General features: G+C 35.2%; 1 protein-coding gene across 6 annotated transcripts in view; it reads left to right on the forward strand.

Moving 5' to 3' along the window:
• ZC3H13 (zinc finger CCCH-type containing 13) overlaps positions 1–13837 on the forward strand; it is a 96860-nt gene extending 83023 nt beyond the window's left edge. For 4 of the 6 annotated variants that reach the window (XM_034665193.1, XM_034665196.1, XM_011219394.3 and 1 more), the window contains 4 exons: positions 590–742; positions 1777–1977; positions 7327–7490; positions 12967–13837. In XM_034665193.1, the coding sequence (XP_034521084.1) occupies positions 590–742; positions 1777–1977; positions 7327–7490; positions 12967–13137 (689 nt within the window). In that variant the 3' untranslated portion in view covers positions 13138–13837. The remainder of the gene's footprint in view (positions 1–589; positions 743–1776; positions 1978–7326; positions 7491–12966) is intronic. The other 2 variants (XM_034665195.1, XM_011219395.3) reach the window with 1 other exon arrangement.
• The last annotated feature ends 898 nt before the right edge of the window (positions 13838–14735 follow it).

Raw genomic sequence — 14735 nt, forward strand, 5'->3', positions numbered from 1 at the left:
AGATAAGTAAAATGTATGCTTGTGGTACCAAGAAAATATTTTTAAATTATATTACAACTTTCTTTTTAAAATTGTATTGGGATAGGAAAGATGAATTGGAGGTAAAGAGAGGATTAATGGCAGTTTTACATTTTTACCTCACTGTTGTAAAGATCTTCATATCATAAGCTGAATGTTATGAACTAAGATTTAAGTTTCAAATAAATGTTAATAAGTTTGCAAGTCTTTTAAGTTAATGAGTTTATTTAGGTAAAGAAATTACTGCATCCTTTTGGAGTTAGTAAATTTGGATTTACTTGAAGTTTTATTATAAAAAATTAACAAACAACATTAAGTTAGTGGTACCTTTTGTCATATTTTAATTGTAATCTTAAATAAATTGGTTTGATATTGTTCATACTATGTTCTTGCCATTAAAATTAAATTCATTTTATTTATTTTTTGAATTGTCAAGCACTTTGAATAATTAAGAAATGTAGTTTTTTTCTAAGGAAAAATATACTTTTCAGATATTTTTAGCGTTTCCTCTTTGATTTCACTTAGCTGTCCCTTAGCTGTGCTCTTTGACATGAAATTAATCTTTCCAAAGCAGGAGATGATGAATCCAAGTTGGATGATGCACATTCGTTAGGATCTGGTGCTGGAGAAGGATATGAGCCGATCAGTGATGATGAACTAGATGAAATTCTAGCAGGTGATGCTGAAAAGAGGGAAGACCAACAGGATGAGGAGAAGATGCCAGGTAATCATTTATAAGGGTGGTTGAACATAAAAATTATCTGATTTATGGTATTAAGGTATTTTTTTTTGTCCCTTTCATGCTGCGCAAATTAATGAAAGGCCAATAAAATGAAAATTATAGTCTATATGTTCTGCTCATTTTTAAGTTGACATTGCCCATAAATTGGAAAAGGTCCCATTTAAAATAGCAAAATTCTAAGATTTCCGTTCTGCAGGTTAAGATTCATATTATGTGACCTGGAAGCTAACCAAGTACTGATTGCCTAGCAACGTTCTAGATGGTAGATATATGGTACAGAGCTTCAAAATTGTGGTGCTACAAGCCAGCTTTTGAAACAATCATTCAAAAATTTACAATCATTGAAATTATATTTAAACAGTATCTATATACCTCTATCAGTTTGCTGAACTCAGGAATTATTTTCCCTTGTAGTATACTTTATGCACTGCCAGAGCTGCTTCTACTGACTGCACTAGGAAGCAACACCCATTGATGTTCCTGTTGAATCATCCCAAATAGTCTGATTGTTAGTAAATTTTTTAAAGAATCATTGTGAGGGTCTTTGGTTTGTCTGGCTATGTAAAATACTAAACTTTTATTTTGACTTAATTTTTTGTATTTCATAATTTTTTCTACTAATGTATTAGTATGTATGATATCTTTTTTTATCAAATGCCATTAGGTACATCTAAATAGAACATTACTTTGTTTTTTTCAATTGTTCCTTGTCAATGGATGGATGATTTGTTCTCAGTATTAATAGCCACTGCCCGAGTTATTTGTAGGAATGCGTTTGGGTTTTCATTTGCTTGCCTGTTTTCTTTTGGTGAGTTGTTTTTTTTTTGAAAAGGTCCTTAGATTCTAATTATTAGTCTTTATAGGAAAGCTTTCATTTTAAGAATAGGACGTTTTTCGTTCAAAGCACTTGTTATTTAATGTGGTCTGCATTTTGCACTTTCTGTTTCTCTGAAGATAACAAGAATGCTATTTCTTGGTATAAAAAAAAAAAAAATCCTGTTCCTAACTTTCTATAGATCCATTAGATGTGATAGATGTGGATTGGTCTGGTCTTATGCCAAAGCATCCAAAAGAGCCACGAGAGCCTGGGGCTGCACTGTTAAAATTCACACCTGGAGCTGTTATGCTAAGAGTTGGGATTTCTAAAAAGTTGGCAGGTTCTGAACTCTTTACCAAAGTCAAAGAAACATGTCAGAGACTTTTAGAAAAACCCAAAGGTAAGTCCATTCTTTGTGCAATGTCAGCTATAACTGTTAATTAAGATGTCTTTGCAAAGGGTGTGGTTCCGTTCTCATGTACCACTTACCATATAGGAACTTTTTTTTTTTTTGAGGAATCACTTATGTTCTTTATTTAAATCTTCTTTGAAATTTTAAAAAGGAATTTTGACCTTGAAAATTAAAGCCCACAGAAAAGTTACGAAAATATCACAAATGATCTTTCTTAGCATACTCACTTTTTAACAGGTAAGTTCAAATGTCAGAGCCTTCAGTGGTGTTCCCAAAACTAAACAAAGCAGAGCCCGAGAGTGGACTAGATATTTTTCATACCTAAGTGAACTGGGTGTCTTGGCAGCCCTTTCCCCTGGGAAATGCAGAGTTCTACCCAAATGCAAATGTGTAGGTTTAAGCCTTTAACAAAGGGATAAAAACTTAGAACTTGGCGTCTAGGCCAGATGGTCTGGATTCCTCAACAGGCTCACCAGTTATTAGGTGTTATTTAATCCCTATGTGTTAGTGTCACCATCTGTAAGCTGGGAATAATTAGACCATCAATTTAATAAGATCGTTAGGAGAGGAGCAAATGAGGTATTTTAAGTAAAATACTTAGAATAATTCCTGACATGTAGTGACACTCAATAAATATTGACTGCTACTATTTCGTTTGAAAATATTTTATCACATTGATTTTAGACCTTTTGGCAAGAACTTTTCACTGTTCTGCAATTTTTTCTGTTTTTCTAGAATATTCTTTTATGCATTTTTTTCTGTTTTATCTGATTCCTACTTTATTAATGGGAGGGGGATGACTGGGTGGTAAAAAGGAAAGGAGATAAAATATTAAAGCAGCATTTAATTTTCTATCATGTTTGTGAGAATAAAAAAGTTTAAAGATTAAGCTTTTTACTAAAATTGAAAAAATTTTCTTATTGTTCCATGGGGTTTTTTCAGCTGTTAGCATAAGCAGTAGCACTCTTTGTTTTGACATGTCCCAATGAACATAGAATGTATGTTCATGAAACAAATTATAATTGTGAATGTATATTAACTTGACAAATGACCAAACTCTTGGGTTCCTGCTCCACTCTTTCTGCCTTGTTTGGTTGGCTCTGTGACCTTAAGCAAATAACTCCTGTGGTTATAAAATGATGGAGCAAAACCCCTAAGGTCTTACCCACCTCTGAAGCTATTTGCTCTTATGACTTTGCTGTAGAAATGCACTGTGGCCCTTACTTGATGACATACAGTTGTAAAAGGGGGTTAATCGTTGCTTACCAATCAGATCTCTACTGTTTTTTTGCTATGATAGCTTTATGAGAGAACTGATATATGATGCTGAATATAAGTTTCGAAAGGAATGGGACTCTGTTTACTGCTGTATCCATTGTCTGATGATCTTAGACATTCTTACTAATTATGCTATTGCCTAGTAGAGTACTCGACGGACAGTAGGTGTACAATAGGTATTTGTAAAATAATTGGTAGTGATTTTTTCTATCCCATTTAGTCTGTTTCAGTGCCCCAGTACTGAAGAAAGTGTATCCCTACGCTATATGTAATTTTTAAAAAAATTCTAAGGTTGAAAACTGAAACCTTTACATGTATCCTGAAATTTAAATTGCTTTTGTCTAGGTTTTCTGTGTGTAGTGTGATAGATTAAAAACAAACAAGTACAGGGGCGCCTGGCTATCCTAATTGGTAGAGCCTGCAACTCTTGATCTCAGGGTCATGAGTTCGAGCCTCATGTTGGGCGAAGACTTACTTAAAAAAAAAAAAGGTACAACTAAAACAGTCTCTTGAATGATTAGGTGGTAGTCTTTTCAAAACCACAAAGAAACTGTAAGTTTAACCATGTTATACTTTCTAGGGACATGTGTAAGTGTGTGTTTTGTATTTCTGTTTTAAAAGCAGAAAATGATAAGGATTTCAATAAAAAGAAATTTGTCATAATGACCAATTTTCAAGGAAAAAGATGGGCTCAGTGCACATTTCTTTTGTACTATAGTGGAATGGTAGTTAATATTTTGGGGGTTTTTAGTTTTTTTATGACTATCATTTATAGGCTCAACACATTTATGTCTGAATCACCTGAGGAACAGCCTTTTTTCTGCTTAGGTGTGCTGGTCCAACTGTGGACATTCTGGTGGTAGGACCCTGGCACTGTATTTCACAGAGCTCCTCAGATAATTCTGATAGACACCAATGTTTGCAAACTGGTTTTGAGTTTTTTCCTTATATTTATTTACCCTTTTCTTCTTTCTGTACCTATTGGCAGGTATCTAAACCTGTTGACTAGATACATCATATGAGACTAGTTTCTTGTTAATTATCTGATCTCACTGTACTTTGCAGTTCAGGAAATGAAAATGAAATATGCAGTTCCATTCATTCTCAAATGTGTCTGTTTTGTTTTTACTAGGTGTTACTATTTTCCTTTTTGGACTGTAACGGTAACATGTTTGATCATGTTGTCATATAAGCAGTATCTGGTACCTTTTGGTACTTCTGGCTAGCTTGTAGAATGCCGGCTTTGAAATTACTACTCTGTTACGTATATTTGGATTACTGACTGGCCCTATTCTGATATTTTGACTTTTTGTCTCTTTTAACCCAATGTCTTTATTTTCTGTTAAACTTTATAAAAATAGAAGAATTAAGGAGATACTTGTTTTTTCCCTATCTTTGCAAGTTATGACTTAAAACTGATTTTTATAGTGACCAAATCTAGGATAAAATTTGCAGGTTGTCTAACACCTAATCACTTTCCTGATTTTTTTGTTTAGAGGTTCCACAATATAGTTGTATTACTGCATTTGAATCTTGCTATAATAAAGTACTGAAATCTAATCTAGAACTTATGTAATAGTCAATGGTAAGCAGTATGCTGAATTTGACTTCACTAATTCTAAATGAAATTTTCTTCCCAGTCATGAACAGCAAAGTCTAAATTCTTTCTCCCTAGGCTGCTTGTCTTACATCTTAAAGGGCTATCTGAATATTTAACTTTTGTTTGAGACTAGCAACATAACTAGATATTCAAGACTTTCAGGGAATATAGTGCTTTTAAAATTTTTGCATTGAAGTATGGTTGGCACAGTGTTTCAGTTGTGCAACATAGCAAGTCAACAACTCTGTTATTCTCTGTTCACCACAAGTGTAGCTGCCGTCTGTCACCATGTGCTATTACAGTACCATTCACTGTATCACCTGTGCTCTACCTTTTATCTTCTGTAGTCTCTTCATTCCGTAACTGGAAACTGGAAGTTTGTACCTCCCGCTTACCCTTCATCCATTTTGCTCATCGCCCAACCTTTTCCCCTCTGGCCGCCATGAGTTTGTATTAATTTCTCTGTGGCTTTGTAGTATATCTTGATATTTGGAACTGTGATCCCTCCAGCCTTGTTCTTTTTCCCCCAAGATAGCTTTGGCTGTTTGGGCTCTTATGTGGCTCCGTACAAATTTTAGGATTTGTTCTAGTTTTGTGAACGTTATTGGTATTTTGATAGCAGTTGCACCGAATCTGTCCTGTAGGTTGCTTTGGTAGAGTATGGACTATTTTAAGACCATTCTTCTGAACCATGAGCATGCTGTGTTTTTGCATTTGTTTGTGTCTTCAGTTTCTTTCATCAGTGTTTTATAGTTTTCAGGGTACAGCTCTTTCACCTCCTTGGTTAAGTTTATTCCTAGTTACTGTTTCTGGTGCAATTGTAAATGGAATTGTTTTCTTAATTCTTGTCTGCAACTTTGTTATTAGTGTATAGAAATGCAACTGATTTCTGGATGTTAATTTTGTGTCCTGCAACTTTACTGAAAGCATTTGTTACCTCTAGGAATTTTTTGGTAGAGTCTTCAGGGCTTTCTATGTATTATGTCATTTGCAAACAGTGGCAGTTTTACTTCTTCCTACCAATTTGGACACCTTTTATTTCTGTGGCTAGGACTTCCAGTACAATGCTGAATAAAAGTGGCAAGAGTGGACATCCTTGTCCTACTCCTGATCTTAGAGGGGATGCTTTCAGTTTGTCACAGATGGCCTTTTTAATGTTGAGGTATGTTCCCACTAAACCCACTTTTTGGAGAGTGTTTATCATGAACAGATGTTGAATTTTCTCAAATACTTTTTCTTCACCAATGAGGTAATAGGATTTTTATCCTTAGTTTTGTTACTGAACCATCCTTGCATCCCCAGAATAAATCCCATTTGATCGTGGTGAAAGATCCTTTTAATATATTGTCAGATGTGGTTTTTTTAAAATATTTTGTTGAGAATTTTTACGTCTGTATCAGACATATTGGCCTGTGGTTTTCTTATTCTGTGATGTCTTTGTGTGGTTTTGGTATCAGGGTAGTGCTGGCCTCATAGAATGTGTTTGGAAGACTTCCCTTCTTTTTCGGGGGGGGGGACAGTTTGAGGTGAATGGGTATTAATTTATTACCTTTTCTTCAAGTGTTTGATAGAATTCACCCCTGAATCCCATCTGCTTCTGAACTTTTGTTGGGAGCTTTTGATTGATTACCAGTTCAGTTTTGTTACTAGCAATCAGTCTGTTCAGATTCTATTTTTTTATTCCATTTTGGAAGACTATTATGTTTCTAGGAATTTATCTGCTTCTAGGTTGTCCGATTTGTTGGCATATAATTTTTCATACTACCCTCTTCTAATCCTTTTTATTTCTCTGGCATTGGTTGTTACTTCTCTCATTTCTATTAAATTTGTGTTTTCTTGATGAGTCTCGCTAAAGATTAATTTTCTTTTTAGAGAACCAGCTCTTGGTTTCATTGATCTTTTCTATTTTTTTTATTCTCTGTCATTTCTTCTCATCTTTATTATTTCCTTCCTCTACTCACCTTGGGCTTTGTTCTTGTATTTTCTAGTTCCTTTAGGTCTAAGGTTAGATTGAGATTTTTCTTGTTTCTTGAGGTAGGCCTATATTGCTGTACGTTTCCCTCTGGAATCTGCTTTTGCTGTGTCCCCAAGACATTGGACTACTGTTTTTTTATATCTCCATGTGTTTTTTGTTTTCCTTTTTCATTTCTTCGTTGACCCATTGATTGTTTTTAGTGGCATGTTGTTTAGCCACCACATATTTTTTTCCCCTTATAATTTCTGGTTTTATGCTCTTGTATAAAGATCTGAAAAGATGCAGGATATGATTTCAATCCTCTTAAATTTATTGAGACTTGTTTTGTGGCCTATGATGTATAAGTATATTGCCTTTAATATAAAATAATTTTCACCAATGTTATGGTAACTTTGATAAAGTATAAACTATGTGGAATGTTGAAGCAGCCAGTAACACTTTCCTGTCTTAGGAAAACTTAATGCCTGTTTGTTTTTATTGAAAGATGCAGACAGTCTTTTTGAACATGAATTGGGGGCTCTCAACATGGCTGCATTACTACGAAAAGAAGAGCGAGCAAGTCTTCTTAGTAATCTTGGACCATGTTGTAAAGCGTTATGCTTCAGACGGGATTCAGCAATCCGGAAGCAGCTTGTTAAAAATGAGAAGGTACTGTTGCTTCCTTGGGAAAAAACAATGCGAAGTATATGCATTGTATGAATGAATGTATGCTTGGCATTTTTTTTTTTTTTTAATTTGGTTGCTTTAAGGTGAGATGCAGGTCTCATTATCTGCTTTTATGAGCTCGGTTTCCTAGTCTTTTACAGATGTAAAAGTAAGAATTCTATTTATAATAGCCTTTGTTTTACTTTAATAGTATTGATGAACATTCATGAGTAGCAATTTGTTATTCAAAATTAGATGCATAAAGAGTTTAAAGTATCTTTCTGTGAAATGTTTTCATTTGTGAAAAGTTTCTCAAGGTAAATTTCTAGTATGTTTCATTATCTAAACAAAAACAGGGAAAAATTTTTCCAGACACAGGGTGATAAGGGTATTTGTAAGAAGAAATAGTGTTTATGAGAATGTACCAAGTCAGAAGAAAGGGAAATAAATACAAGTGATAATATTTAAGCTTTTACTTAAGAATAAAGGGAACTGAAACAAGAGAAATAGAAATTAAGATTTGGGAGAGATCCGATCATGAGAAATTGAAAATGTCTTAACTTTAAAAAGCCTAAGAGAGTTGGTTTTAAAAGATTAGAGAAATATTCATTAGCTTTTTACCTGGGGACATTTAAGAAAACATTGCTAGCAGAAAATGTACTTCATTAAAGAAAAAGTCATGAAAAAGCAAGGGATGAACTCAACTCTAAAGATTAAAGTCTGGAAACAGATAGAAGGCATAGGAGGCTTTTAAAGTCTTCCCTGATTAAAGGCCCAGCCCAGAACTACTTTTGACAGAATTGCTACAGTCATTCTTCTTTGCACTCCCATTTCATATACTTCGTATACTTCTTGGTTCCCTTCATTCTGTTGCTTAAGTGCTCATTGCTCCTTGCAGCTTTTCTCCATTGGAGATTTTTCCAAGAGAATTAAACCTGCAATAGCCCTAATAAGCATGTATGTAAGGAATCACCTTCTCTCTTATGTATCTGGAGTGGTACTACTGCCATCCTCAGTATCGGATTTGAAAAATAATCCATCACATCATTTTCTCTTGGCTTAAGTAGGGGACTTCAGTTGAGAAAGGCTGCACATTTTGAAGTCTCACCAGAATCCTGCCCCCTTTTTACAAAAAATACTTTGTGGTTCTTCCTCTAATATGCCATAGTGCTTCTCAAAAATTGTGACAACCAAAAATACCCTTGTAAAATTCTCCTTGAGAACCATTGTCAGAACCTTGTAATCCTTTAGTACAGGGCACAGACCATTAACTAGCACATGACACGTTATAAAAAGTTACAGTGGCACAGTATAAATGTCTTAAATGATCCATCTAAAGAAAGCATCGTGAGCTTTCTGATTGCTCAGTGTTAAAAATATTTGCACAAAAGCTGAAGAGACAACTGAAGAAAAATTTCAGATGCTAGAGAATCTCATGAAAAATGCTAAGAAAAATAAAACCTTTAAAATATATAACTATAAAGGAAAAGTACAGAATAGGACCATTCATTGAGGAAAGTGGTACTTCTTATTGGATGATGAAAAAACTGAAAGATGGTAAACTCATTGGCATTGTCTTTAAATAATGATTTTTATTTTTATTTATTTTTTTTTTAAAGATTTTATTTATTTATTTGACAGAGATAGAGACAGCCAGCGAGAGAGGGAACACAAGCAGGGGGAATGGGAGAGGAAGAAGCAGGCTCATAGCGGAGGAGCCCTGATGTGGGGCTCGATCCCATAACGCCGGGATCACGCCCTGAGCCGAAGGCAGATGCTTAACCACTGTGCCACCCAGGCGCCCCAGATAATGATTTTTAAAATATATAAATTATACTGTATATCAGAAGAGATAGGTAAAGGATATGAAGAGAGCACGTAGCTGCTTTAAATGAGTTTAACTCTCATTTGGCATTACAGTGTTGAAATTATATACAGAACCTGTAGCAAGCAAAAGGAAAGAGAGATTGCCAAGAATAAATAGGAAAACAGAAGTAGTAAAACCCAAAATTTGGTTCTGAAGAGATGAAAAATACTGATAATCCCCTACAAGTCTCACAGATATTCAAAGGATAATATTGTAAACAACTCTGTGCACATAAGTTTGACAGTTTAGAAGAAATGCATCAGTTGCTTTAAAAGCCACAAGCACCAGAACTTCTCGAGAAGTAATAGCCTGAGTAGTCCAATGTCTGTTTCCTCGGGTTTTGTTTTTATTGTTGGAAAAGAATTCTCCACTCTCAGATGGTTTCACTGGCAGAATCTACCAAACATTTAGGCTAGAAATAACACCAGTTCTACATAATTCTTCCAGAAAATTGAAGAGACAGGAATACTTCCCACCTCATTGTATGAGGCCAGCGGTACTTGGATATCAAAACCAGATAAAGACATCACAAGAAAACTACAGATCAATATCTCTCATGAACATAGACATAAAAAACCCTCAAAAGTTGGAAATCAAATCCAGCAATATATAAAAAAGACTACACCACGGTCAAGTACCATTTATCCTGTGAATGAAAGGTTTAATATTCTAAAATCATTCAGTGTAATCTACATAGTAATAGACCAAAAAGAAAAAAATACCTCATCAGATCAATCGATGCAGAAAAAACATCTGATAAAATTCAGCATTCCTTTACAATTAGAATTCTTAGCAAGCTGGAATTTTTAGAGTCTTTTCCTTTTTAAAGGGCATCTACAAAAACCTATAGCTAACATCATATGTAATGGTAAAAGTTTGAAAGATTTCCTGGAGAGATCAGGAACAAGGCAAGGATGTCTATTCTCACTACCCCTACTCTGCATTTTATTGGAAGTTCTAGCCAGTTCAGTAAGGAAATAAAAGGCATACAGATTGGAAAGGAAGAAGTAAAACTGTATTTATGCACAGACAACATGATTGCCTATGTAAAACTTTCAAGGAATTTACCAGAAATATTCTTAGAACTTATTTTATAAGTACAAGGCCACAGGCTACAAAGCAGGCAAAACCAATTGTATTTCCATATATTAATAGTATATAGAAGTACCTGGGAATTGAAATGAAGGGGGAAAAAATGTTTACCTTGGCTCCCCCCAAAAGGGTACTTAGGTATAAATCCGACAAAACATGTACAGGATCTACGTGCCAAGAACTATAAAACACTGATTAAAAAAATCAAAGATGACCTAAATAATGGAGAGATACATCATGTTCATGGATTGAAAGACTCAATATAGTTAAGATTAGCATTCTCCCCAAATGGATCTACAGATTTAACACAATGCAGCAAAATCCAAGCAGGTTTTATTTTGTTTTTTTTGTTTTTTTTGTTTTTTTTGTAGATACAGAAAAAATGATTCTTAAGTCTACATGGAAAGTCGAAGCAACAAGAATACAGAAAATAATTTTTTAAAAAGATGAATAAAGTTACCGACTCACAGTACCCAGTTTCAAGACTTACTATAAGTTAACAATACTCAAGATAATGTGGGACTGGCGCCAGGGAGGAGACACTTAGATCAATGGAACAGAGTCCAGAAATAAACCCACACAAATATGACTCGTCAGCTGGGGGGGGGGATTAAAAAACGGGGTGTGTTTAAACTTTTTATTTTGTGATACTTGATCTTCATCAAAATTTTAAAGTTCTGTGAAAGAGACTGAGAATGAAAAGACAAGTATATTGGGAGATAATATTTGGAATCACTTTTTGGAAAAAGGACTTGTATCTAGAGTATATAAAGAACTCTCAAAAATTAACAGAAAATAGGCAATCCAGTTTTTTTTAAATGGGCAAGACTTGAATGGACAATTCACCAAAGAGGATAAATGGATATGGATAAGCACATGAAAAGGTGTTTTAACAGTATTAACCACTAGAGAATGCAGATTAAAACTTAAATGAACTACCATTGTGAATCTGTTATTATAGCTAAAAACCAAACAACAGAACCCCCGTGGTGAGGGTGCAGAGCAGTTCAAATGGCCATGTGCTGCTGGTGGGAATGCAAAATGGTGCGGCCACTTTGGAAAACGGCTTATTTCTTGTAAAGTTAAATATATACTCACTATATGACCCAGTAATCCTGTTGCTTAGCTCTTTACCTTAGAAAAACGAGAACTTATATTCATATAAAAACCTGTCCACAAAAGCTTATAGCAGGTCTTCTCATAATCTCCCAAAACCAAAAACCCCAGCAGTGTTCTGTACATAGCTCACCGGTAAACTGGGGCACATCTGTTTAATGGATTACTAATTTGTAATAAAAAAATAACCAAACTGTCAGTACTATCAATGACATAGATTAATCTCAAGAGCATGTCTTAGAAATCATACAGTATACAATCCCATTTATTTGGTGTTCTGGAAAAGGCAAAACAGAGAGACCCTATCATTGGTTGCCAGGGGTTAGAGTTGGGCAGAGGGTGTGAATACAAAAAAAGACAGCAAGGGGAGTTTTCCAAATGATGAAACTTCTCTGATTGTGGTTATGGTTACATGAATCAATACATAAGGCTAAACTCACAGAACTACACGTAGAAAGTCTATTTACTGTATCACAACATATATATATATTTTTTTTTTTTAAAGATTTTATTTTATTTATTTGACAGAGATAGAGACAACCAGCAAGAGAGGGAATACAAGCAGGGGGAGTGGGAGAGGAAGAAGCAGGCTCATAGCAGAGGAGCGATGTGGGGCTCGATCCCAGATCGCCGAGATCACGCCCTGAGCCAAAGGCAGACGCTTAACCGCTGTGCCACCCAGGCACCCCAACATATATATATATTTTTAATGTAGATGTGATCAAGGAACCACTGTTCCTTTAAAGATCCTAGAAAGAGAAATGGTAGAATGCTTGAGATGGTCAAAACTCGCCTAATTTCATTTATGAACATAGTTGGAGAACATTTAACAGAATTTTAGGACAATTTCCAAAAATGCTAATGTAGCTTTAAGTTACAATGCTAGAGATATACGTTCTAGCAGAAGGGAGGAAGTAGTTTCTCAGTATACTGCAGTGGTCAGCTGTCTTCTAGAGAATTTGTTCACTTCTAGAGCCCACATTTTATGGGACGGTAACAGACCAGAAAGGAGTGTGGAGTGTTCGGTGCTTCTCTTCAGAGGACCGAAAGGTTGTCATGGAAGAGTACGATTGAATTAATGTGCAGCTCTAAAGAAGAGATGTTATTTCCACATGTTCAGCCGTGTGCAGTGACTGTTGTTTGCCTTGTCATTGGAAATAAAAGCTAGTTGATGACCGGTCAGGGATTGCTGAAGTTCCTACTGTAAGCAAGAGGTAGGAAGAGTGCCTTTTTTGAGATTCCTTGAACCTGAAAACATTTTTTAGTTTTGCTTTTAAATATCTATCCCAAATTAATTTTTTTTGCAGCTTTGATATTTTTGTTAGAGGTTAACCTGCCTGTCTTTGCTACTGTTAGCTAGTAACCTACATCTTTTAACATTTGTTTTTGTTTTCGTCTAATCAGGGCACAGTGAAGCAAGCTTACACGAATGCCCCAGTGGTAGACAACGAATTGCTGCGCTTGAGTCTTCGGTTATTTAAAAAGAAGACTGCTTGTCATGCCCCAGGACATGAGAAGGCTGATGAGAATAAACTCCCACAGCCCAGCGTCCAGCAGGAACTGTGTGTGTCTTAGGACTGAGTTCCAGTGACATTTTTGGTACTGTGTTCCTTCGGGATTGCATATTCTTTTTTCAGAGTTCTTCGGTGTGACAAACGTCATTCAGGACAAAGGCAGAAAAGATTAATGAGCCGCGGTAAAAGGGTGAAGAACAACTTTGATCTAAAGTTTAAAGACAGTAGTTTTGGCTAACTTACGATTTTACGTAAATTTTTACACAGTACTTGATACTCATGCAAAATAATGTGAAAACATCTAGATTTAGCAGTTTATTCTGTACATTTTGTTAAAACTGAAGATTTCAGAAAACGGTTGCCACTGCTCTTGCAGCCTCTGAATATTTCTTATGAAATGGAGCCACTGACTTACATTTTGGACCGTCCCTGCAGAAGTGATTCTGTTCAGAATCCGTGTGTTCGCGGACGAATGCTCACACTGCAGTTTTGTGCTGCACGGAACTCTTGAAAGCGGATGCTGGTCCCGCATGCTGTGTTTGTGGGCAGACCTCCAGCCGGAGGGAGCCGAAGTACTTCTTTCCTTTCTGAAGTTCTAAAGAAAATTACTAATGGGTCTTTGTTTTTTGTTTTGTTTTTTAGATATATGTGCGTTGTTACAATGTATATTAGACATGTTTGGATTCTCAGTGGTTTTGTTATCAGAGACTGTCTACTGTTTTTATTTTTAATAAATGTACCTTTCCTTTCCTTGTTCTAGATTCACTTTGCTCTTCATTGATCTTATTCCTGATGTTCTCAGACATTTGTCATCAACTTACGTTTCATACTTCAAATTAAAATTTACTGCTCAATAATGCAACAGGAGTTGAGGAATATACTTTGAATACAGCTCAGTAATACTTGAAACAAACCAGGAGTTAACAAACCTTTTGTCATCTGGGCTTTAAAATCCATTACTATCTTTTTCAGAGCTATAACTTTTGATTACACTGAACTGTCTAGCCTATGATACGTAAAATGACTTTTTTAAAATTACGATACTTGTTTTATTCTGTGTGTAGATATGTAACTCATGAAGTGGACGCTTGGAAGGATTTGAAAAGGAATCCAAGCTGAACAATTTGGGGGCCGACAGTGGTAATAATAAAGGAAACCAATCAAAACTAAAATTTTTTTCATTGGCGCTCTCAGGTTTTTTGTTAAAACTGTAATCCTGCATTACCTGGGTCGTTAGTTTTGTATCCTCTAAAGGTAACAGCAGTACTGATGTAAAAGTTCTATTCAAGAAACATTCACTGTCTACTTAATTTATATAACTGACCCAGCAAAGGAAATGGTCTTATTTTCAAATGACTTTGAAAGTGTATGAGAAAATGCAAGTGGGGGTGGTGGGGGGGTGGGAAGCGGGGGAATGTAACCAGATTTTCCTGGTGTCTGTTTCCTTTTCCAATTGGTAGATATTTTAAATAAAGAAGAAAAAAAAATTCTTTAATGACCTGGAGAAGAAATATCCTTTAAAAAACAGCTTCCTAATTATAGTAGATAATATTTGCCGTAGCACAAGCATTTAAAGTCCTAGAACTTCTGATCCTATTTCCCAAAATTGTGAAACAAAAATAATGGTTTTCCTGTTTTGTCCACCGATTTGAGGAATGT

Source organism: Ailuropoda melanoleuca, chromosome 7 (assembly GCF_002007445.2).
Source record: "Ailuropoda melanoleuca isolate Jingjing chromosome 7, ASM200744v2, whole genome shotgun sequence".
Classification (NCBI taxonomy): domain Eukaryota; kingdom Metazoa; phylum Chordata; class Mammalia; order Carnivora; family Ursidae; genus Ailuropoda; species Ailuropoda melanoleuca.